This window comes from Armigeres subalbatus, chromosome 2 (genome assembly GCF_024139115.2).
Source record: "Armigeres subalbatus isolate Guangzhou_Male chromosome 2, GZ_Asu_2, whole genome shotgun sequence".
Taxonomy (NCBI): Eukaryota; Metazoa; Arthropoda; class Insecta; order Diptera; family Culicidae; genus Armigeres; species Armigeres subalbatus.
In genome coordinates this window covers 464,144,432-464,171,627 of record NC_085140.1, presented here as the reverse complement: position 1 = coordinate 464,171,627, position 27,196 = coordinate 464,144,432, and the positions used below count along the sequence as shown (strand labels likewise).

Sequence of the window (27,196 nt, the reverse complement as noted above, 5' to 3'; positions counted from 1 at the left end):
CTAATGAAGGGCTTTGAAACGTGTTTGATTACGGTGGGGCGTATTGCCCAGGCACTTTTTGAAATCCAGTTTTTCACGACTTTTCAATAAAGCTTTATTACGTGTTCTCAGTAATATTTTTGTAATCTTGTAATATTGTAATATCAACGCACCCTCTGACCATAGCCTATCTGCGTTGTATTTAAATACCGCTGAGCGATACGTCTACTGGGCAACACGTCCGGTGTGCACTGCACTAAGATCTCCTTAGATGCAACCGGACCGAGATCTCACTTAAGGCTCCCAAGGGTCCGTTTCGTTGTGATTAGGGATCCTATATTAAGAGATGTGCGAATACTTTTCCAGACAATTTAGCAACGCTGTACTTTCGTAAACAAACGCTGCCAGCACTTGCCGTGGCGCAAAATGTTGGAGCTCGAACATGACTTTGCGCATAATGGCATTTTCAGATTTCGTTATCTAACGTCCAACAGTGCATTATCACTAGAATAAAAGTACAATACAAATGAACAAAGTACCATGCATAAACTAGACGACTTCATCTTGCCAATGTAAAACAAATTGTTTATTCGACAAAACTTTTCGTATTTTTTGTTCATTATAATCGCAATACCTTTCAATCCGCAGCAATAACAATGTTCATTTGGCTCAGCTTCTGACAGCTCTCAATGTTCGATTGGCTCAACATGGCCGCTTTCGCATATCTCTGAATGTAGGATCCCTAGTTGTGATATGTTGCCATAAAATAGAAATATATGCACTTGCTTTTCTAATCTACGGGAATATTTAAATTTACTAATGATATTGATTAGTGACAAGTGAATTCATTCATCGATCAGATTAGAACGAGCACAGTGCAATTAAAATATAAACGCAATACTTATCTGCAATTCACAGAAGATGTTGGGATTGTCCTTGAAGTAATCACGTTGTGAACACAGACTTCCTGTATTGACGGTGGTTGTTATGAATATGAATACCACTGCTGATACCGGAACAATAAGATTTTCTTCATCACTGGTCGTCTGGAAAGAGGTAGATAAAAGAATTGGGCCGCTTTCACTCGCCGGCCCGCAAAACATTAGTAAGTAATTAATCTTACTACAAAGACAAAATACAGTTCTAATAATTCTGTCTTATTAATGGATATCACACATGCCCATCTGATACTCAACTTAACCAAAAACATATCCTCAATACTTAATAAAATGATAACTGTATATAGTTTCTATTATTGTCCATATATACCTACTATTCAATCTAGGATTCCCAATCGGATAAATTAATTCAGTTGCTAACTAAAAGCTTATCCTCAACGCTTTGGCTGTCAATAGTCTCCACAATATGAACCTTAAAGGTTATAACTTTGTTCAATCCTACATCTGTTTATATTAAACTCAATCCTAACTGCCCCGAAACCGCTTTCAACACATAACTGCCCCGAGCACAACCACTACATGCGACCCACAGGACCCCAATCGAGGACGGCCTACACTATACCGTTGTGAGCTTACACCCTCTCCTGGGCTGTGCGACGCTGAAAACATGCTCCTAACGTTTGATGCCTAAAAATAAAAATAATTAAACTAATTACACTAAATCTTACACTTTTGATCGAACCCGGCTGACATTCGCGTTAAACAATGTGTTCCATGAGTGCTGATCACTCATGATAACGCCCCGAATCGGCCGATAAAATTCAGTTTAACGCAGAGTTTAAACCCTCTCTTGCGCTAAGTAATGCTGAAAACCGAACTTCTAGGAATTTGATTCGATTGGTTTACTATTTTTGTACACACAGTTTATAGTAACTATCATACTGAGACCCATATAGGCGAATATGAGTTTTAATGAGCTAAAATAGACCAACACAAATTTTTGCTTTAGGGGAAAGCTTCTTAGATGTCGACTAAGCGTGACTAAACAGGACGGCAGGGCTGTCGCCAAGCGATAGAATCGCGTCGCGACTGTCGCGTCGCGTGTGTTTGGGGGAACCTTAAAGTGCAAAAAGCGCAATAACTTTTCATGTTTGTTTGCTCAACATTCTGGAGCAATACTAGCATACTGTCCGAAAAACTTGCACTGGAACACTTAGTTGGGCAACAAAATAACTTTTCTCAGTGGTTAACATGATATAAAATTGCTTCCATCTTCAAAAATGTACAATTTTCGAAAACATGTTTCACTGGCCAAAACGCCCAGCGTAGGCAGGATTGTATGCCCTTATCAACTGTACACAAGCGAAGCGAGCCTGCAGCAGTTGCTTCCAAATTGTATGGACAATATTGAAATGTAATTCACTCCTGCTTAAATGGACTTATGTTGGTTTTTAATGTCAAGCACATAAGGATTTGTAACCTTTTATTATGGGATTGATAAAATACTAATGAAGGGCTTTGAAACGTGTTTGATTACGGTGGGGCGTATTGCCCAGGCACTTTTTGAAATCCAGTTTTTCACGACTTTTCAATAAAGCTTTATTACGTGTTCTCAGTAATATTTTGTAATCTTGTAATATTGTAATATCAACGCACCCTCTGACCATAGCCTATCTGCGTTGTATTTAAATACCGCTGAGCGATTCGTCTACTGGGCAACACGTCCGGTGTGCACTGCACTAAGATCTCCTTAGATGCAACCGGACCGAGATCTCACTTAAAAGGCTCCCAAGGGTCCGTTTCGTTGTGATTAGGGATCCTATATTAAGAGATGTGCGAATACTTTTCCAGACAATTTAGCAACGCTGTACTTTCGTAAACAAACGCTGCCAGCACTTGCCGTGGCGCAAAATGTTGGAGCTCGAACATGACTTTGCGCATAATGGCATTTTCAGATTTCGTTATCTAACGTCCAACAGTGCATTATCACTAGAATAAAAGTACAATACAAATGAACAAAGTACCATGCATAAACTAGACGACTTCATCTTGCCAATGTAAAACAAATTGTTTATTCGACAAAACTTTTCGTATTTTTTTGTTCATTATAATCGCAATACCTTTCAATCCGCAGCAATAACAATGTTCATTTGGCTCAGCTTCTGACAGCTCTCAATGTTCGATTGGCTCAACATGGCCGCTTTCGCATATCTCTGAATGTAGGATCCCTAGTTGTGATATGTTGCCATAAAATAGAAATATATGCACTTGCTTTTCTAATCTACGGGAATATTTAAATTTACTAATGATATTGATTAGTGACAAGTGAATTCATTCATCGATCAGATTAGAACGAGCACAGTGCAATTAAAATATAAACGCAATACTTATCTGCAATTCACAGAAGATGTTGGGATTGTCCTTGAAGTAATCACGTTGTGAACACAGACTTCCTGTATTGACGGTGGTTGTTATGAATATGAATACCACTGCTGATACCGGAACAATAAGATTTTCTTCATCACTGGTCGTCTGGAAAGAGGTAGATAAAAGAATTGGGCCGCTTTCACTCGCCGGCCCGCAAAACATTAGTAAGTAATTAATCTTACTACAAAGACAAAAATACAGTTCTAATAATTCTGTCTTATTAATGGATATCACACATGCCCATCTGATACTCAACTTAACCAAAAACATATCCTCAATACTTAATAAAATGATAACTGTATATAGTTTCTATTATTGTCCATATATACCTACTATTCAATCTAGGATTCCCAATCGGATAAATTAATTCAGTTGCTAACTAAAAGCTTATCCTCAACGCTTTGGCTGTCAATAGTCTCCACAATATGAACCTTAAAGGTTATAACTTTGTTCAATCCTACATCTGTTTATATTAAAACTCAATCCTAACTGCCCCGAAACCGCTTTCAACACATAACTGCCCCGAGCACAACCACTACATGCGACCCACAGGACCCCAATCGAGGACGGCCTACACTATACCGTTGTGAGCTTACACCCTCTCCTGGGCTGTGCGACGCTGAAAACATGCTCCTAACGTTTGATGCCTAAAAATAAAAATAATTAAACTAATTACACTAAATCTTATACTTTTGATCGAACCCGGCTGACATTCGCGTTAAACAATGTGTTCCATGAGTGCTGATCACTCATGATAACGCCCTGAATCGGCCGATAAAATTCAGTTTAACGCAGAGTTTAAACCCTCTCTTGCGCTAAGTAATGCTGAAAACCGAACTTCTAGGAATTTGATTCGATTGGTTTACTATTTTTGTACACACAGTTTATAGTAACTATCATACTGAGACCCATATAGGCGAATATGAGTTTTAATGAGCTAAAATAGACCAACACAAATTTTTGCTTTAGGGGAAAGCTTCTTAGATGTCGACTAAGCGTGACTAAACAGGACGGCAGGGCTGTCGCCAAGCGATAGAATCGCGTCGCGACTGTCGCGTCGCGTGTGTTTGGGGAACAGCAAAAGTGCAAAAAGCGCAATAACTTTTCATGTTTGTTTGCTCAACATTCTGGAGCAATACTAGCATACTGTCCGAAAAACTTGCACTGGAACACTTAGTTGGGCAACAAAATAACTTTTCTCAGTGGTTAACATGATATAAAATTGCTTCCATCTTCAAAAATGTACAATTTTCGAAAACATGTTTCACTGGCCAAAACGCCCCAGCGTAGGCAGGATTGTATGCCCTTATCAACTGTACACAAGCGAAGCGAGCCTGCAGCAGTTGCTTCCAAATTGTATGGACAATATTGAAATGTAATTCACTCCTGCTTAAATGGACTTATGTTGGTTTTTAATGTCAAGCACATAAGGATTTGTAACCTTTTTATTATGGGATTGATAAAATACTAATGAAGGGCTTTGAAACGTGTTTGATTACGGTGGGGCGTATTGCCCAGGCACTTTTTGAAATCCAGTTTTTCACGACTTTTCAATAAAGCTTTATTACGTGTTCTCAGTAATATTTTGTAATCTTGTAATATTGTAATATCAACGCACCCTCTGACCATAGCCTATCTGCGTTGTATTTAAATACCGCTGAGCGATACGTCTACTGGGCAACACGTCCGGTGTGCACTGCACTAAGATCTCCTTAGATGCAACCGGACCGAGATCTCACTTAAGGCTCCCAAGGGTCCGTTTCGTTGTGATTAGGGATCCTATATTAAGAGATGTGCGAATACTTTTCCAGACAATTTAGCAACGCTGTACTTTCGTAAACAAACGCTGCCAGCACTTGCCGTGGCGCAAAATGTTGGAGCTCGAACATGACTTTGCGCATAATGGCATTTTCAGATTTCGTTATCTAACGTCCAACAGTGCATTATCACTAGAATAAAAGTACAATACAAATGAACAAAGTACCATGCATAAACTAGACGACTTCATCTTGCCAATGTAAAACAAATTGTTTATTCGACAAAACTTTTCGTATTTTTTTGTTCATTATAATCGCAATACCTTTCAATCCGCAGCAATAACAATGTTCATTTGGCTCAGCTTCTGACAGCTCTCAATGTTCGATTGGCTCAACATGGCCGCTTTCGCATATCTCTGAATGTAGGATCCCTAGTTGTGATATGTTGCCATAAAATAGAAATATATGCACTTGCTTTTCTAATCTACGGGAATATTTAAATTTACTAATGATATTGATTAGTGACAAGTGAATTCATTCATCGATCAGATTAGAACGAGCACAGTGCAATTAAAATATAAACGCAATACTTATCTGCAATTCACAGAAGATGTTGGGATTGTCCTTGAAGTAATCACGTTGTGAACACAGACTTCCTGTATTGACGGTGGTTGTTATGAATATGAATACCACTGCTGATACCGGAACAATAAGATTTTCTTCATCACTGGTCGTCTGGAAAGAGGTAGATAAAAGAATTGGGCCGCTTTCACTCGCCGGCCCGCAAAACATTAGTAAGTAATTAATCTTACTACAAAGACAAAAATACAGTTCTAATAATTCTGTCTTATTAATGGATATCACACATGCCCATCTGATACTCAACCAAAAACATATCCTCAATACTTAATAAAATGATAACTGTATATAGTTTCTATTATTGTCCATATATACCTACTATTCAATCTAGGATTCCCAATCGGATAAATTAATTCAGTTGCTAACTAAAAGCTTATCCTCAACGCTTTGGCTGTCAATAGTCTCCACAATATGAACCTTAAAGGTTATAACTTTGTTCAATCCTACATCTGTTTATATTAAAACTCAATCCTAACTGCCCGAAACCGCTTTCAACACATAACTGCCCCGAGCACAACCACTACATGCGACCCACAGGACCCCAATCGAGGACGGCCTACACTATACCGTTGTGAGCTTACACCCTCTCCTGGGCTGTGCGACGCTGAAAACATGCTCCTAACGTTTGATGCCTAAAAATAAAAATAATTAAACTAATTACACTAAATCTTACACTTTTGATCGAACCCGGCTGACATTCGCGTTAAACAATGTGTTCCATGAGTGCTGATCACTCATGATAACGCCCCGAATCGGCCGATAAAATTCAGTTTAACGCAGAGTTTAAACCTCTCTTGCGCTAAGTAATGCTGAAAACCGAACTTCTAGGAATTTGATTCGTAGAAACAAATTATACTGAAATTGGTGCGTGGCAAAATAAGTTATACTATTAGCTAATTTAGTTAAACCCTGACTACCCCACATTATACTAGCCCGTTTGGAGTCATCCAGTGGCACTTGGTGTTAGCATTCGTTTTCTTTTAAATCCTATAACAATTCACCACGCTTACCCCATATTAGTAATATGTAGAACGAATGTTTGACTTTTACTATACTAAGTACAGTAAAAGACCGGAAGTAATAATTGGGCCAGCCACCACCACATGTTCTCAGTAATATTTTTATATGAATACTCACATGTAATGCATTTGCGACTTGTTGAACTACCATACCGTTGTGAGCTTACACCCTCTCCTGGGCTGTGCGACGCTGAAAACATGCTCCTAACGTTTGATGCCTAAAAATAAAAATAATTAAACTAATTACACTAAATCTTACACTTTTGATCGAACCCGGCTGACATTCGCGTTAAACAATGTGTTCCATGAGTGCTGATCACTCATGATAACGCCCCGAATCGGCCGATAAAATTCAGTTTAACGCAGAGTTTAAACCCTCTCTTGCGCTAAGTAATGCTGAAAACCGAACTTCTAGGAATTTGATTCGTAGAATCAAATTATACTGAAATTGGTGCGTGGCAAAATAAGTTATACTATTAGCTAATTTAGTTAAACCCTGACTACCCCACATTATACTAGCCCGTTTGGAGTCATCCAGTGGCACTTGGTGTTAGCATTCGTTTTCTTTTTAAATCCTATAACAATTCACCACGCTTACCCCCATATTAGTAATATGTAGAACGAATGCTTGACTTTTACTATACTAAGTACAGTAAAAGACCGGAAGTAATAATTGGGCCAGCCACCACCACGTGTTCTCAGTAATATTTTTATATGAATACTCACATGTAATGCATTTGCGACTTGTTGAACTACCAAATAACACAAAGTTTGTACGTTGAAAAGTATTGCCTTAGGGGGGGCATATTATACCGTCTTACCCTACACAAAATTTTTCGTTGATCCCTCCACATCGAAATCTCAACAAGAAGATAACGTCGAACATAATTCTCATGACTCAGTGTTTCAGAACAAGCAGCTCGTCTTGTTTCATATGTAAATTTTATATTAATGTATTATTTAACGTGTTTATGGAAATAAATTTATAAATATTCGAGATTGAAATAATTGCAAAACATTTTAATGTCACACCAAATGAAAGCACCAAAAAATCACCCAAATATGGGTGAAATTAACCTATAAATCTCCCCTATGCAAGTACCTAAATATGAGTGAAATCGGTTTACCTATAAATAGGTAAATGTCAATTCACCCATAAATACGTGCACTTTTTAGCGATTATGGGTACCCTTCACCCATATTTGGGTGAACTGAAGTAAGCGTGTAGAATGGTGAGTTCCTTGATTGGTTGACTGGTTGGTTGCTTGATTTGTTAGTTGGTTAATTGGTTGACTGCTTGATTAATTGGTGGGTTATTTGGTTGGTCGGCTTGTTAGTTGATTAGTTGTTTTGTTGGTTGCTTGAATGGTTGATTGGTTAATTGGTTGGTTGATTGATTGATTTGTTAGTTGGTGAAATGATTATTTGCTTGATAAGTTAGTTGGTTGATTGATAGCTTGTTTGATTCGTTAGTTGCTTGATTGGTTAATGGTTGCTTGGTTGATTGGAAGTGGTCTTCAATGATTGTTTGCTTGATTGGTTGGTTGCCTAAATGGTTGGTTAGATGCTTGATAGGTTAATTGGTTGCTTGATTTATTTTTTAATTGGTAGCTTGCTTGAATGGTTGAATGATTGGTTGCTTGGTTGATTGGTAAGATGCTTGATACGATGGTTGTTTAATAGGATGGTTGCCTAATTTAGTTTATTGGTAGCTTGCTTGAATGGTTGATTGATTGTTTTGTTGTTTGCTTGAATGGTTTTCATGTTGGTTGCTTGAAAAGTTGATTGGGTTACTTGATTGATTAGTAGGTTGTTTGATTAGTTTGTTGTTTCATTGGTTGGTTGACAGGCTGGTGGATTGGTAGGTTGTTTGAATGGTTGGTTGATTGATTGTTAGCTTGCTTGAATGGTTGAATAATTGGGTGGTTGGTTGGTTGATTTGTTAGTTGGTTGAATGGTTGGTTGGTAGCTCGCTTGAATGCCTAATTGTTTTATTGGTTGGTTAGTTAATTGGTAGCTTGCTTAAATGGTTGATTTATTGGTTTCTTCATTTTTTGGTCTGCTGGTTAGTTGATTATTTGTTTTTTGGTTGCTTGATTGGTTGATTAGTTGGTTGGTTGATTGATTGATTAGTTGATTTGTTAGTTGGTTAAATGTTTAATTGCTTGATTGGTTGGAAGTTGATTGGTAGCTTGCTTGAATGGTTGGTTGGTTGATTGGTAGATTGGTTAATGGTTGCATGGTTAATTGGAAGTGGGTTAGAATGATTGTTTGCTTGATTGGTTAGTTGGTTACTTGATTCGTTTGTTGTTTGGTTGATTTGCTGGTTAATTAGTTGCTTGATTGGATAATTGGTTACTTTATTGATTGGTTGCTTGATTGGTAACTTGCTTGAATGGTTGGTTGCTTGATTGGTTTATTGGTTGGTTAGTTCACTGGTGTCTTGCTTAAATGATTAATTGTCGAGTCGAGTCAAGTACGAGACACTGAAGACGGCCTTACTGTTGAGGTCGAAATACGTATCTGTCAATATACAATTACAGTAGCCGTTCGATAACTGCAACATGTTTACTTTTTAGTTAGCGAATGCCGTTCGATAACTGCAACGCATTTTAGACGTCAAACGGTTGTCAATCGACGTCAGATACAATAAAAGTGCATCTGAATGTGCAGCGAAATGCAGCTGTCATTGAGTTTGACATCGCTTTGAAGTTTAGCGGACCGATAACTGCAAAACTGTTGCAACTATCGAATTGCAGTTAAAAAGCATTGCAGCTAAATGACTTGCAGTTATCGAACGTCTACTGTAAGTGGTGGAATTCAATGGGATTGTACAAACTCGTCTTATGACAAGTGAAGACATTCCGCTAAAAAGCTCAAAATAATTTTCTTAACAAATTGATTGGTTTGTTACTTGATTGATTTGTTGGTTGCTTAGTTGGGGGGTTGGTAGATTGATTAGTTGCTTGATTGGTTAATTGTTTGCTTGATTGATTGGAAGTGAGCTTGAATGATTGGTTGCTCGATTGTTTAGTTGGTAACTTGATTCTTTACTTATAAAGCTGATTGGTTAATTGGTTGCTCGATTGATTGGTTGCTTGATTTGTTCTTCTTCTTATTGGCATTACATCCCCACACTGGGGCAGAGCTGCCTCGCAGCTTAGTGTTCATTAAGCACATCCACAGTTATTAACTGTGAGGTTTCTAAGCCAGGTTACCATTTTTACATTCGTATATAATGAGGCTAAGATGATAATACATTTATGCCCAGGGAAGTCGAGACAATTCCCAATCCGAAAATTGCCTAGCTTGGCACCGGGAATTGAACCCAGCCACCCTCAGCATGGTCTTGCTTTGTAGCCGCGCCTCCTACCGCACGGCTAAGGATGGCCCCTGCTTGATTTGTTAGTTGGCTGAATGGTTGGTTACTTGATTGGTAGTTGCTTGGTAGGTTGGTTGTCTAATTGGTTTATTGTTTGGTTAGTTCTTTGGTAGCTTGCCTAAATGATTGATTGCTTGATTGGTTGGTTGATTGGTTTATTGCTTGATTGATTTGATGGTTGCTTAATTGATGGGTTGGTTGAGTGATTAGTTGCTTGATTGGTTAATTGGTTCCTTGAGTGATTGGAAGTGGGCTTGAATGGTTGGTTGCTCTATTGGTTAGTTGCTTATTTGATTGCTTGTTTAGTTGATTAGTAGTTTTATTGATTGCTTGAATGGTGAATTGATTGGTTCTTTGATTGGTTGATTAGTTGGTTGGTTCATTGATTGCTTGGTTGATTGGTAGCTACCTCACTAATAACTGTGGAAGTGCTTAATGAACACTAAGCTGTGAGGCGGCTCTGTCCCAGTGTGGGGTGTAATGCCAATAAGAAGAAGAAGGTATTGGTTACCAAAGTTTCATGGTTTGCTAAGAACGGAATTTCAGTTCAATGTCTGGAAGCAGTTACGGTTTTACCTAGTCATTCGATAATAAATAGAAACCGGAAGCAGCTGTTGATCGTCGCAAACCTAAAAATAAGGTGGCATACTCCGACGACCTTGTGTTGGAACAAATAAAGGGGTTCAGGAATACAACATTTGCTTTACTACGACTACCGATGCAGAAGATCATTGGCGTAACTACAGGGGGGCTATAGCCCCACCTAGAATAAAGTTAGCCCCTCCTAGAATTCCCACGACTTTGCATGAATATGGCACATATCTATAGCGCTATAGCGCTCTGATCATACCTGGGCGTAACTGCAAATAATGAATTCTTATCATCTATCTCTACAGTGAGTTGAATATATTTTATCATGTTTTCTAATTTCGAAAAATTGATATATTTTGGGTTAGGAATGCTAAACACGAAGGATATTACGCTTCCTTTATTCTCAGCCACTCATATAATTGCTTAAGGTGAATTGCGTACGAATTACACAATTGCGAGTAAATTACACTTTCGGAGGCACATAACGCCAGATGTACTTTTCACCTATGCATTGACATTTGTGCTGCCAAAATGAGAATTGAGCCAAGGTGAGAGATAGGACGGGCATGGTTACAGTCATTTTGGGACTCTGTCGAGATAAATGTTGGAGTTGGAATAGTATTTTCATGCTGATTTAATGCTGATTGAATAATAGAAGTAACAGACTAACAGAACAAATACAATAGCTGAGATTTTGATTCAATTAAGAAAATTCAAGTAAAATAATAAACTGCCTGTAATATTTAGACAACATGAAAAAGACAATTGTTTAAGGGGTCGTTCAACAATGATGTCACAGGTTTTAGGGGGGGAGGGGGTCTAAGATTTTGTGACACTGCATATACAATGTATACAAAAAAGCGTGACAGAGGGGGGAGGGGGGGTCTAGAAATCTCAAAAAGTAGTGCACGTCATATTTGAATCGTCCCTAACTTATGCAGGAAACACAGGATGCTTAGGTTACCGAAGAATTTCTAACAAATCTTGACTTTTATTTATCAGAAAATCATAAACTCTTTAAGATTTTTATGGTTATATTGCGTTGCATTGCATTGCGAGTATTTTTTTTAGGTGTGCCTATGACCTCTAACTTTCCAACAGCTTTCTGGTAAGATGCATGGCATTTCTGAAAGGATTATCAAGAGAAACCTTTCGATATTGTGATAGCTGAGTACAACGTATCGTATGTCTGTAATAGCAGACATTTTGAAGGCATTTCTTTTTGCAGATTTATCTGGTAAATATTCAAGCGATGTTGCTGCTATTTCCCGAAAACTTTGAATTTCCAATTATCTTGATAATCCGAAAAAAAAATCCATAATCCTTGAAATCCGAAAAAAGCTCGATAAACCCTGAAATTTCAAGGAGAGGTAACTAAAATGTGAAAAGACAGAAGCACCATCTTTGACCAGAGGTCGTACAGACTGAGCACTTAACACTTAGCATGAGACAACGGACAGGACACATAACACCCAGTGGACCAGTGGAGAATTTTTCAATCACGTAAAGTTTCCTCCTTACTGGAGGGAATCGAATCCATACTCCCTAGCACATGCGTCTAGATGATTGACGTCGCTAACCGCACGGCCATGAAGCCCACAATAACTTGAAATTATTTCTAATGGATATGTGAAACTCGAAAGTTTAATGTATCTAAAGTGCTTAAGTTTTTTACGTATCAAAGTTATTGGGAATCCCACGACATTTCCATTTTATGTCAGAGCTGTTCAGTCGTCACTGGATGTATTCAAATAGCTGTTTGGTAGGCCAACTCGCGGACAGCTGAACATAAACAACTTTTTTGTGTTTGACTGTAAGAATTGAAAAAAGTTAGCCCCCCCTAGATTTTTTCCTTAGTTACGCCAATGCAGAAGATTATGAGAACGCCGACGCTCAGATCCTCCAAAGAAGCAACATGGGAATATTGTCTCGCCAAATTCGGAAACTCGTCGAGAGCAGAAAATTAGTGAAACAGCTAATGAAAACAATATTCGCCAGATGCGCTCAATTTTTCATTTTTCATTGATTATATTTACGGAGATACATTTGCATGACTTGGTGACTCACATTGCTGCCCACACTACCGTACTTGTAATAAATTACCGTAATGATTACGAATACATACCTATTTTAGGATCACTTCAAAACGAACTTTTGTTGAGAGGCCCGAAGATCCATATTGTGACACATCAATCGACTCAGATAAGTTGCTTGATTGATTGATTGGTATGGTAGCTTGCTTGAATGGTTGGTTGCTTGAGTGGTTGACTGGTTGGTTCACTGGTTCATTGATTGGTTGTGGTTATTTAGTTGATTGGTTGATTAGTTGGTCGGCTGGTAAGTTGATAAGTTGTTTTGTTGATTGTTTGGTTAATTAGTTGTTTGGTTGCTTGATTGGTTGATTAGTTGGTTGGTTGCTTGATTGCTTGGTAGATTGATACTTTGTTTGAATGGTTGATTACTTGATTGGTTGGTTGATTATTTGGTTGGCTGCTGCTTGATTTGTTAGTTGGTAGTATGGTATGGTTGATTGGTTGGTTGCTTGACAGGCTGATTGATTGGTTAGTCGGCTGGTTAGTTGATTATTTGTTTTGTTGGTTGCTTGGTTGATTAGTTAATAAGTTGATTGGTACCTTGCTTGAATGGTTGGTTGCTTGATTTGTTGGTTATTTGGTTGCAGCTTGATTTGTTAGTTGGAAGAATGGTTGATTGGTTGGTTGCTTGATTGTTGGTTGGTTGCCAATCCAACCAACCAATCAGGTTATTTGATTGATTGGTTGCTTGACTGGCTTGACTGGTTGATTGAATGGTCCGTCGGCTGGTTAGTTCACATGTTGTTTTGTTGGTTGCTTCAATGGTTGCTTGGTTAATGATTAGTTGGTTGGTTGCTTGATTGCTTGGTTGATTGGTAGCTTGCCTGAATGGCTGATTGCTGGATTAGTTGGTTGGTTGCTAAATTGGTTGATTGTTTGCTTTACTGGTTAATTGAATAGTTGGTCGGCTGGTTAGTTGATTAGCTGTTTTGTTGGCTGCTTGGTTGATTGGTTAATAAGTTGATTGCTGGATTGGTTGGTTAGTTGATTGGTTGGTTATTTAGTTGATTGATTGTTTGATTGGTTATTGGTTGGTTGCTTCAATTGTTGGTTGCTTGATTGTTGGTTGGTTGCTTGACTGGTTGATTGGTTGGTTGCTTGTTGGTTGGTAGGTTGGTTAGTTGATTAGTTGTTTTGTTCATTGCTTGATTGGTTAGTTGATTGATTGGTTAGTTATTTGGTTGATGGGTTGGTTGGTTGCTGCTTGATTTGTTAGTTGGTAGAATGGTTGATTGGTTGGTTGCTTCATTGTTGGTTGATTGATTGGTTGGTAATTTGGTTGATTAGTTGCTTGACTGGTTGATTGGCTGGTTGGCTGGTTAGTTGATATGTTGTTTTGTTGGTTGCTTGGTTGGTTGATTAGTTGATTCGTTGCTTGATTGATTTGATTTGATTTTCACATTATGTTCCCGAAGGCGTGTCATTACAGCTTCTAGGTTCTCGTCGTGCTCTTCAGGGGTTCTTCCATAAACAAATATGTCATCCTGGTAGTTTTTAACACCACGACAGTCTCCAAGAATCTTTCGCTGCAAAACTTCCTGGAAAATGTCGGGTGCGTTACACAACCCGAACGGTAATCGAATACACCGGAACATTCCGAACTCCGTACAAAAATTCGTAAGATGACGACTTTCTTTGTCGAGCTCAATGTGAAAGTATGCATTGACCAAGTCTATGGTCGAGAACCATTGTGCCCCATCTAATTCCGCCAAAATGTTTTCCAAACTTGGCATCGCGAATGGAGTCCTTTGAATATAACTGTTCGGTCCCCTCAGATCAATCACTAGTCGTATGTCGCTTTTTCCTTTGGGTATTGCTAACATTGATGAGCAAAATAGGTTTTCCATATCATCCGTGACGTATTCAATAATACCCGCCGATAGCAATTGTTCTAGACGTTGCTTGACCATCGGCTTAACTGCTATTGGAATATTCATATAGACGTTGCGGCATGGCGGTCTTGTACGATCATAGTTTATTTTTACTGGAGGGATATTGAACTTGGGGAACACTTCGTCAAACGCCACCGATGCAATTTCATCTGATTCGTACCAGGACCGTGAAAGAGTTTTCACCGAACTCACAGGGACTTGTAGCCCCAGGAGTAAGACACTGTAACGGGTTGCAGTTGCCCTCCCTAATAGAGATCTACTTTCCTTCACTACGTGGAATTTTTCGAGTAAAGTCGGGCGGTCGTCGGATATGTGCATGAAGGCCTCAAAAGTCGAAATTACTGGAATTTCTCCATCCGTCGCATAGGCCTTTAGAGGACGAACCGTACTATGCTGAACGTTGTATAATTCAGCTTTATACTGCTGGTTCGACTGCATATCATCATATCGTTGCTTCGTGATTGTGCTCACTTGGGCCCCCGAGTCAATGAGGAACTCACACTTCAAACCAGCCACAGTGGCCTGTATTACTCCTTCGTCCATTATTTTTGTTGCCATACACGCTGCGATATGCAACTGCAAAAAAAGCTCTTTGGATGTGCCCCTTGCGACCACACTTCAAACACACCTTGTCTATCGCAAAACATTCATTTGGTCTGTGGTTGGCTCCGTTACATCGATAACAGCGATACGTATCAGCTTCCTGACTGGTATTGAAACCTGACCGGTCCGAGGTTCTAGTGTGCGTGGTATATGACCGTCTGAATTTGCCTCGTGAAACTGACTGATACCCCACATCTCGCTGTGCAGGTCTCGATTTTGGAAAAGCTGCGTTAATAGCAGCGACTGATGCTTGCGCCGGTTTAGCATGTTGTAAGTGATAATATTCTTCGTTCATTGCTACTGCCTCTATCTCACGAATCACATCCACAAGTTCAGTGAAGCAGCCTTTTCGGTTGAGCATTCGGAGTGCCGCGATTCGAAAATCTTTGTTCCTGGCGTGAGTTGCCACTGCATTTATGATTTCTTCAAATTCTTTTTCTTCCTTAAAGTCGCACAACCGGGCTGTGGTACCAATCCGCATAACAAATGATAAATCCGATTCATCCAATCCTTGCACCATAAATGCGAGCTTACGACGCTGGAGCATTATGTCCGAAGCCGATCCAAAATACGTCTTTAGTCGGAACAAGGCGTTTGAATACGGGAATGCCGTCTCGTCCGGAGCCTCATGAGTTGACCTTGTATTCCTGAAGATGTCCAAAAGCATGGATCCGGCTTTCACTTTAAATACTACGAATCTGGTTGATTCGTCCTCGACACCAGCCAACCTCAATGAATCCATTAACAGATCCACCCACGTTTCATAGTCCCGACGGCCAATCTGTTCACCAGTTGCTATGGGCCTGCACTCCGGTACATGGATGGATGAAATCGACATTTGGTTCACTGATGTCATAAATCTGGATATCTCCGTCTCGGACTCGTTCCTGCGCTGAGTGCTGGAAGGACCCGCGTTTTCTAGGAAACTGTTGCTATCCACGCTTTCAGATCGTGGGGTCCTCAAACTAACCTGCAGAGCCGCGATCGTTTCGTTTGCCTTTTCTAGTTGCTTACTCAATTCGATTCGAGCAGACTTTTTATCCGCCAACTCCTTAAGAACTGTATCCATTTTCAAGCTTTTTTTCTTCATTTTCCTGTAGAATACAAAAGACTGATTTTACTTTTGTTATTTTATGTGCCTTCCAGACTACGAGCTATATCACTTGACATAGTGTAGCTTGACAACAAAGTTTACATATCTTATTTTCACTGCAAATAATACATATAACTTCTCATGTCAAAATTCTCTATATCAAGTAACTATATCACTAGCCTGAACGTGGTCTACTATGATTCACTAATGATTTCTCGAGAGATAAAGGGCTCATAGGGTGAAAATGTTATATTATTAATTATTTAACTTTTAATAAACTAGTCTTTAGTCTTGTCTTTAGTCCCTATCTATTTTTGTTTTCGCATAATTAGGAGTTAACCAGCCCTGTGTTTCATTTTGAGTCTTCTTGCTTCCTTTTTTTTATATATAAACCAGAATTCTCATGCTCTAAGTTTTAAGCTTTTACCCTTACCTTGAGTCCTCATGCTCAGAGTTTCATTTGTAGTCATTTTGTTTCTTCTTCTCATAGGAGTCCTTTTGCTTCTTCTATTTCCATACCCAGAGTCCTCATGCTCAGAGTTTCATTTGGAGTAATTTTGCTCCTTCTTCTAATAGCCTTTTGCTCCTTCTTTTCCATACCCAGAGTCCTCATTTTTTTTTTTTTTTTTTAATCTTTATTTAAGTGATTTTTCTTAATATCTAAAGAGTTCATCACTGAGTTCACAAGGTTCACAATTAAAGTTCTATTATCTCTTTCTTTTTATAGGAGTCAATTTTGTTCCTTCCTTTATTTTCTCTTACCCAGAGTCCTCATGCTCTGAGTTCCAATTGGAGTCCTCTTGCTCCTTCACATTTAAGAGTCCTTTCATTTGGAGTCCTTTTGCTCCTTCAATTCTAGGAGTCCTTTCACTCCTTGTTTCTTTTTTTTTTTGCAATACCTAGAGTCCTCATGCTCAAGGTTCCAATTAAAGTTCTATTATCTTTTTCTTTTGATAGGAGTCAATTTGCTCCTTCCTTTATTTTCTCTTACCCAGAGTCCTCATGCCCTGAGTTCCAATTGGAGTCCTCTTGCTCCTTCACATTTAGGTGTCCTTTCGCTCCTACGTTTCACATTACCCAGAGTCCTCCTGCTATTAGTTTCTATTAGAGTCTTTGTTGATGTTGCTTTTTCAATTCTACGTAAACCAAAAATCAGTTCCGTAGCCTTACCCCTTATGTCAATAATAAGACACTATTGAAATAATCGAAACTCATCCACTCAATTTTTTTTTTTTTTGGTATTCGGGAGAAGAAAAATACTCACCTAGCGGGAGCATCCACCACGCCATTGTCGTGCCTCTTAGTGGCCATCGTAACGATCCTTCCCAGCTTTCTAAAGTCCACAATTTCCAAAGTAATCGTCAGTTACTCAAATACTGACGCTCACGTCAATTCGCCAGTTTTTCAAAATGGCTGACGCCCACACTGATTTACCGCAACGAGTATTAAGTTTCCGAACGTGTTTCAGCTTTAACATTAGCCAACAGAAGAAACTGAAAGAACTTTTCCGATCACCAAGACCCCGACTTCTTCGTTCCCAGCACTATCCTAAGCTTGTTTCATCTAGTCGCCCCTGTCACACATCATCATACGTACTCCTTACTCATAGCAGCCATTTCCCATCGCCGCATTCCTATCGAATCTCACACCACACATGCGGCACCATCGCTGTGCTGCTTGTACACACACACACACCTCGCTTCTCATTCTGGTACTCCATGCTTTTCCCACCGCGAAGAAAGAATTATATGTCGAATTCGTTTTTAAAAAGTTCCAACCTAGGTTGGAACCAGTTCCAACCTAAGTGCTGTCAAAGTGTTTTTTTATTCGCTTAGGTTGGAACTAGGTTCGCACTAGTTCCAACCCCAGAGCTGTCGGGTTCGCACTGTGTTGTTTCACGGTTTCACACCGGGTTCACCAATACAACTGTACTACAACTGTCAAAACCACGTGGGTGGGTGGGACTGGGCGGAATAAACAAGCAGAAGGGAGAAACGAAACTGTCTGTTTATTAAAATGAAATGCGCGTTGAAAATCTTTTTTCGGGAATATTGTGATATTTGTTATTGTAGTTTAAAATGAAATTAATCCAGTACTGTTGTCTAGATTCAGTTTGAAAAATAATTGTTAGAGAAGTTATGTATTCATAAGTTCATTCAGGAGTTCCTCAAAGATGGTGTCCTAAATTAGGTCGGTGGATAGAATTGTGTAGTTTGGGAGTTCCCCTTGAAACTCGTTCACAAAATTCGCTAAGAATTGTCAGAAAAATATATTTGTGGAATACCGAATAGAATTATTTCTTATGCAGAAATTCTTTTGAAATTCTTCCAAAAACTCTTTCGTGCGTTTCAAAATTTTCTTCGGGAATTCTGCCAGGAATAACTTCAGAAATTCTTTCAGTAGTTCTTTCTTGAATTTTTGGCGATATCTTTCAGGCATTCCTCCATATTTTTTCCAAGGGATCCTTTCGAGATGAATTCCTTTGGAAATTCTTCTAAGAATATCTTTGAAGGATTTTCTCTGGAAGTTGCTCCAGGAATTAATTTGGAAATTCCTACAATATAATTCCTTCAGGAAATTCTTCTAGAATACAGGAAACAAGCTTCGTACATAAATTCCCCCGGAAGTATCTTGATCAATTCCTCCGGGAGATTCTTGAAAATTAAAAATGCATGGGGCCCAAAATCCGGCGGAAAATTTTCCCCTTATTAACCTTTATCAGGAGAGGTAACGAGGAAAAAATTAGCGAAACCTGGAGAATTTTTATTACATGCTTCTGAGTGTTCTCCGAAAAAAAAAACTTTTGCAGAAATAGATGAATTTTTGTAGAATAGAAAATCTCTTTTACATGAATTCTATACCGAATTCTTGGTATAAAAATGTGCACGGGATTATTGAATATAATTAAATAGGGGAACTGTTCCGATCTCCATCTCACTGAACATTATATGAAAATACATCATCTCATCGGGAAACAAAGAAATGCAGCACCAATTTCGTCGCCTCTTTTTGTCAACATGCGTGGTCGCTGCTGCGAAAAATCACAAAAATAATATATACAATCCAAATTCCTTTCCATTGTTTTGTTTTTGATGGGATGAATATCGGAGCCATGAAATGAATTACAGGAGCAGTTTCCCTATTTATATCCACCTAAAAGTAAATTTCACTATCCGCAAAAATCAGTTCACGCACTTAAACATATTTCTTTATCATGATCTGATTAGTCAACGCCAACGCACTGCCAGTGCACTGGATGTCCTGGATCATATGTTTCGAACGTTTCGAATCAAAACAAACACGATGCTACGCACACCAACATACCCAATGACAGATGGAACTGAAAATGTTTTTTTATTCAGGGTTCGGGTTGGCACTAACCCAGGTTTAAAAACGAATTCGACAATAGAGAGGTGAAATTGTTCAATCAACAGTGGGTGCGATTTCGACCTTCTCTCGTGATCGTCTTAACACACTGAGAATATTTGGACCAAAATTATGTTTTTACTTTTCATCTGCCTTTTATCTACTACACTAGCAACCCTATAACCAGAGACCGGCGGAGTGAAAAACTTCCGAAATGGCAACGTATGAAAATGCATGAAATCGTGAAAATAATACTGGCAGCACTTGAACTTTTTGCTTGCTTCTTATGGATGCAAAAAGTAAACAAGTCGAAATGGAACCGCTTTTGACGGTTCGATTGGAAACAAGATGGCGTCTTCGCCTATCTCTTATTCTAGTATTTCTAGGTGGTACTTAATATCAGGAAACACAAGGATAATGCTAGGTATTAAGTATTTCATCTGTGCGACCTCTGGTCATCCTGCCTTTTCTTTTCAATATAACATGAAGGGGCCGCGATCCGAGTGTTGTTGCGTCAAATTGTTGGCTCATTGTTATCTGTAAAAATGAAAGCTAAATAAATAAATTAAAAAAATCAATGAAAATCATCAAAACAGACCTTATTGGGTGAGATTTCAAGTGAGAAAGTTTGAATCCTGATCCGGTCTAGGAGCTTTAGGGTGGAATACTTTTATGTGTCTTTCCAGGGGATTAGCTCACAACACGATATGTGCATGCCTCAATGGCTAAATGATTTCGAAACCTTGCAGTAAATATGCATTAACAGTTTTATAGAACACTGATCTTCCATTGATGTTTCATAAGATGACAAGAAAACAATTCTCCGGATGCCTGCAAATAAGCACAAGTTCCAGTACATAAATCCAAAATTTAACCCTACACAGTTGATCACTTACCGTCAATTTTTAATCATAAGTTAGTCCGACGAATGTATCAGCAGGAACAGGAAGTTTGTAGCAGCAGCAACAGGAAGGATTGCATAGATTTTAAGAAGCTTCCTCGGAAGATGCACAACAACAAACTTTTTTTTTGAACAAAGTTAAGAATTATTAAATTTTAGGTAAAAAATAACGTTATCATTCAAAAACATCAAATACTCAAAAGTCGGTGAAAACTAACGATAATTATCGGTAATTTTTATCGACATTTTTAGTAAACATCCAATACCTAATTGTAGGTAAAATAAAAACCTAATTTTAGGTAATCTCATCTAAGCGTGCTGGTTCGCTGGTTGCCTTCCTTACACAGCAGCGTGCTATTGTCGGCGTAGCACCAAGTTAGAATTCGGAAGTCGGGACTTCCGAACCGAACTTTCTTCCGAAGTTTTATTTGTCAAACTAATTGATACGTTGTTTAGCGCATCTTTAGGCGAATCCAGCGCACTACTTCCGAAGTTGGGAAAGTTGCCTGTATCTGGGGAAAAATCCAACTTCGGTATAAAAAGCGGTATAAATTTATTCCGGATACACAATATTACAAATGAAATGCTATCTCCTATCATCAGCACGTGCTACCTACAACCTCTCTAACGATCAAGCTCGGTGGCGAGTATGAGTCCGCCGGTAGAATCATATTAGACGGATACAGAAATTTTTCGGATATTTTGAGAGTGGTAATTTTTTTCTCCAAAGAATTGGTGATCACCTCCCTAAACTATTCCCCTTCTCCTACAAACAAAATATCTCTCGAAAAATCAAAAGCCAATTTTTGTTGTTGGACCGACAATATGTACAAATAAACAAAAAGAGTAAACAACAAATATGAAACTAGTATTAATTTAATGAATAATGAAATTTAAATCAAACAAATCTTACAAAAACAAGGTTGATCATTTAAAGATTTTAAAGATTTATAAGGTGATTGATTCGGGTACGCGCAATTGGGGGGATCCCCGTGATCTGGCACGCCATCACGGTGAATCCAGAGTTTTGTTTTCGACTCCTCAAACACCCGTACACACAAAAAAAATCGTTGGTAAAAATAAAAGAAACGTTGGTGTAATTAAGAAAATTAGTTAGTGATTTTCAGTAGAAAGTTTAAGACTGTTAAATCTACAACGGTAAAAATGTTACTTCGGTAGAAACATCGACTAGAGCCGACTCCTCAAAATGACATTTTTCCTCTCAAAATAAATGTGTATTTTACTTTGTAGGCAACTCAATCCTCTCAAAAGTAAATTTTTATTTTACTTTAGAAACAACTAGTAAGCTTTCAAAATAACAAATGAAATGTGCTTTCAATTTGAGTCCAGAAGATCAAAATAAATGTTTCGTATTCAAATTGTAATCATTTTTCCTCTCCATTTTATTTATTATTATTCTGAAATTATTTTATTACACATATATGTCTTTTTCTTCTTATTATATATATAAAAACAAATGTTCAGCTTTTACCTCGCGGCCAGAATTCTGCAACTCGGAACCAACTCTCATGTTACATGCAACAAGGTATTGGAAGACACTACCCAGATTATTGATCCGGAAGGCATACACTGCGATAGGTGCTATGCAGATCAGAGAACTGCTGTAATGTAGTGTCACTATCTGTAGTTGTGGCAGGCGATTTTTCATCAATTCCGGAAACCGATCCTCTGTATGGTCTAGCTGCGTGTAAAATGCATTTTGCGCTGTTCCGACATAGTTACTGGTGCCGTAATTAATGTAACTGAACAGCTAGCAATTATTGACTGCAACGTCTCTGGAATCATCAATTGCACTTGCATCTCGATGGGTTCTGGCGATGATAGTTGCTGGTCTAAATACGATTCGCATCCGTTTCGATCCATTGCCACCGGTGTTCTGGAGGTCACGGCTGCCATTACCTTTTGAAGATGAAGTATTCTTTTTATAAAAGGAAGTAGAAGGCATGAAAGACGATAGAAGAAAAATAATATGGAAAAATAGAATGGTAAAAAACATGAGAGATGAAAGCTTACCGGCAAATTCACATTTCCAGTTTCCACACATCAGTGGCTCCTCCGGAGGTGGATTCTCGTCAATCTCCTTTTGCATTTCTTCCTCGCTCACCGATTCCAATTGCTTGCTCTGCAACTTACTGTTCTAGGATATGGTGCTGAAGCAAACACTCGTTACACTTCTCCACAAATCGCACCGCTATAGGATCAAATTCCGTGCAACTGCTTTCGGTGTTTTGCTGCTCCGTACCCGTCAGCGGAGAAATTTCTTTTTCATCGTCGACAAAGTACTGCTGGTGGAGTTTCAGCACCCGCTTCTAGTAGCCTTGATATAAATACCAGAATCACAGTAACTTCCGATCCATGAAGCCCTCAAATAATCCGAAATTGGTGGCGGTAACCTGTTGTAAGTATATAGATTATTCTGCATGTTTTTAGTATCAAATCAAGAGTTTCTTCACCCAGCGAATGAAGTCAGTCAAATTTGCCAATTAAACAAACAGTTATTCGGTGCGATAACATTCGCTTTTCTACTGGTCTGTGACCGTAAGCATAACTGTCTCATATTGATATAACTTTCATCTCAATATGAGACAGTTATGCTTACGATGGCATTGAGGTTTGTGATGGAATTTTAGCCAGGACATTGGTGAATGGAACTTAACGGAATATTTACAAAACTTTACTCACCTTAAATTTATGTATACAAGTACGTTTGGAATCGCCGAATCATCAGTGGACTTAACTTCCTTGCCATTCAACTTGACTTTGGCGCCATCAACAGCTGATCCGCTTTCAACTTTTAATTGGCTCCGTCAAAGCTCTCCGACAAGCGGAAACCATCGTGCCGCATCGAGAATATAATGGTTTCCGTCGGATGTGGAACTTAATAGCACCGGCACCATGCGATACATCCCAGATGGCACTCCCGAAAATGTGAATGTCTATTGCCTTGTCCGCTTTTACAAAGCAACGCGCAGTTATCACTACATAGTCACTAATCATGTATTTGATATTCGTTCTGCTCACAGCTGGAACATTGTCCGATCAGCGATTTCGCCGGAATCTCCGTGTTTCCTGCTGTCATTGTCACCGTCCGTCTCAACAAAGTACCACTTTTTGGGCGTTTCGTGATTTACTACGCCGGATTTGTACTTTGCCGGTATGAACTGACGTGAACAATCGGAACGATCCGAACGATCCCGTTTACTCTCGGTGACAGTTTGTCCATATTTTTTTTTCATTTTTCATGTTGCTTCTTTGGTTGCCAGCCAAAACCAATCAGCTATCCGAAGCTATGTTGCCAGAAACCTTTTAACATTATAATGAGTTATTAAGGAAAATGACTAAATCATTATTATTCATTTTAAAAAGATACGCTGTGAAAAACAAAGTTTTTAAATATGGTTTAATTATTCAGATTGACAAGTTTTCTTTCAAGTCTAGTATTATAGTATTCAAAATAACCAAAATTCAGCTGTTGTTGATATAAAAGTCGAAAGTAGTTAAAATCCCAATTTTATTTTTCTCTGTGTAGGATTCTGCCAAATCGACAGATCTTGCTGGTCGACTAATTATCTTCGTCCCACCTAACCGTCACGGAATCGTCGCTGCCTCATCTTCTATTGTCGGAGTAGAATAGTTTCGCATGGGGAGATCACTACCCTTTCCTTCCAACTCTGCCCATTCAATTATAGACTCACAGAGGTACATCATACTCACTCATGGTTTGATCGCTAGAGAACGTCCTAATTTGGCCATCTTACACAATTGGAAGACACATTAGTTTTCTTTGACGATCGAGTTTTGTAAAACTTAATTAATTTTCGGCCGGCCTAAAATATCGTTCTGGGTTTTCCCGAACGTGGAAAATCTCCTAAGCTAATCCTGTAAACCCTACTCTCATTGAGAGAAACATTGGACATTTACCTTAGGAGATCGACACCACCCACAGCATGCTATCTCCTCTCAGTGCACGAGAGAGGTATAAATACTGCGTTGTGTGGTGTGGAGAGTGAGTTGCTTTGAATTTCCACCGCAGTTTTTCAATTTAACAACAGAAAACAGAATTTTTAAGAAAGGAAATGATCGCCCGTGAACATTCAAGCTATGGCTTTATATGCTCAGCTGGCCAAACTCCCACGTTTTTCCCGTCTGCGTCTTCGAGTTCGTAAGAGCTTGAACCGAGTTTTCCTACAATACGACAGGGTAAATACATAGGCGCTAGCTTAGCATTGTAGTATTCCCCGGCGTTGGACTGCTTGAAGTTGCGGCGGTATACCTTCTGACCCACTTTGAATTCATCTGGACGCGCACGCTTACGCAAATTGTAGCGTGTGCGCCAGATTTATAGGCAAAATGGTAAATGCATCATGAAAGATTCATGATTACCCTTGAAAAATTGGAAAATGTTCCTTAAAAAAGTGATCATTTTTCCTCAAATTATCTAACAAATTACCTTGAAATATATAAAATGCTCCGTAAACATTCGAAAAGCGTACCGTAAAAACGAAAAAAATGTACCGTAAACAATTAAAAATGTCCCTTAAAAAAGCAAAGATGTGCTACGTAATTAATGATAATTGCGCAGTATATTGACAAAAGAATTATTATAAAATAGTTCAAAAGGTACCTTAAAATTCTTCACCGTGATGAACTTATTAATAATTATAAAAAATCAAGCAAATAAAGTAATTAAAAAAAAAAAAAAAGTACCTTAAAATTGGCTATCATAAATTAGAATCGTATGCACAATTGTATAGCCCCTAGAGTTTATTGCTGATTGTTTTGCTTGGTAACCCTATTAAACCGAAAACTAAGAAAAATGCTCCTTAGGATGAATAAAATGCTCAATAAACAAATAAAAAATGCTCTGTAACCTAAGAAAAATGCTCCCTAAAATAAAGAAATGCTCGAAAACGAAAAATGTTCCTTAAGGGCGAAGCCAGAGTAAACGTGACGTGCGATGCGACGCGACGCGATAGTGCAATTTGATAGCCTGTTGATAATGATTGTTATTCTTTTACATGAATCGCGTCGCGTCGCATCGCTCGTCGCGGGTTAGAATCCTCGCTACGGCAATATCGATAACGCTAACGCAACCAGCAAAGCTTTTCAAAGCTTGCAATGTGGAACGTGTTGAACACGAAAACTAATCGACAAACAACGCACGCGCTTTAAAGTTGAGAGCGGACTCGATGTTGATTATTGCCATTTACTTCATCGGAGCATTCGCACCAACACAGTTGTAAGTTTCATCGTTGGCAACAGAAATTGCACTCGATAACGACACGATTAACTGCTGGTTCGTACGCTCGTGGCCATGATGGTGTTTGCGTTTGTTTTGTGTCATACATTGGAAGGAAAATGGAAAATTTTGTTAAAGGAAGTAGGACAAACTATTAAGTCATGTCATGTTTAGTCGCAATGCAGGGAGACTATTTTATTTGACGCCTACATATAATTTTCCATACTTACTCTGTAAAAAGATCAGAGTTTTTCACATGAACCGTAATATCAAGAAAAGATTTGCTCCTCTACAGCTTTACTTTGTGTAGGGACGAAACAAAATCCATTATATATGTTTACAATTTCTAATAATGGAATACATTTTCTGTAAGCACGGCAGTGAGGCGGCAGAAATCGGTAATTAAAGGTTACAGTTAATACATGTGAAACTGCTCATAGAAATAGAACTCTACACTGGCGGCGCCAGCCATTGATATTTGATGAGGCACCACTTGGTGCAAGCACGTTGTCTTTGAGAACGTTAGCGTGCTTGCGACGACTGGTGCCCCACCTCTCGTCCCGGTAGTGGATCTCTAGCTTACGGGTTGGTGATGCCGAGAAGATGAACCATCCATTCAATGAAATTTCATAATATGTGGTCTGCTAGACCATTTTATTCACTTCTAACATTTTTGATCGTCTTTTTTGGAATTGGTCCCACTGTGCGTTCGAAGGATCGAAGCGGGAAACCTCTGCAAAACGATTCGTGAGGGCTGGTTTCTGAGGAATTCGATACCAGTGATCGTTTTGACAGATAACGCCACGACCTTTTTGTCGAAAGAATTCGAGGCGCTGCTTAAGCAGTTTGGAATCAAGCACTGGACAACCTCACGACATCACAGTCAAGGAAACCCGGTTGAACGGCTTAATCGGTCAATCAACGCAGCCATACGGACGTACTGCCAGAAGGACCAGCGGGGTTGGGATACCAAGATTTCTGACATCGAGCATGTCTTTAATAACACGGTGCATTCCGCCACAGGCTTTACTCCATTCTTCGTTACCCGAAACCATGAGATCGCTACCAGAGCAGACGATCACCAGAGGATGCGTCACAAGGAGGAGTATGAACCGGAAGAGCGTACTCAGAAGCTTAATCAAATATGTGGTGAAATATATGACCTGGTATCGAAAAATTTACGCAAAGCTTATAAATCCGGCGCAGAACGCTACAATTTGCGTAAGCGTGCGTGTCCAGATGAATTCAAAGTGGGTCAGAATGTATACCGCCGCAACTTCAAGCAATCCAACGCC

General features: G+C 39.0%; 1 protein-coding gene and 1 long non-coding RNA gene across 2 annotated transcripts in view; both read right to left on the bottom strand.

Annotated features, from left to right (window-relative positions):
- LOC134210534 (uncharacterized) overlaps positions 1-15,221 on the bottom strand; it is a 45,548-nt gene extending 30,327 nt beyond the window's left edge. Inside the window, exon 1 of the mRNA XM_062686578.1 lies at positions 14,214-15,221. Within this exon, the coding sequence (XP_062542562.1) occupies positions 14,214-15,221 (1,008 nt within the window). The remainder of the gene's footprint in view (positions 1-14,213) is intronic.
- A 6,822-nt stretch (positions 15,222-22,043) lies between these two features.
- On the bottom strand, positions 22,044-23,846 carry LOC134218365 (uncharacterized). The gene is made up of 3 exons (XR_009981324.1): positions 23,345-23,846; positions 22,676-23,055; positions 22,044-22,561 (listed from the first exon to the last, which is right to left on the bottom strand). It is a non-coding gene; the product is annotated as an uncharacterized LOC134218365 (long non-coding RNA).
- Between the last annotated feature and the right edge of the window lie 3,350 nt (positions 23,847-27,196).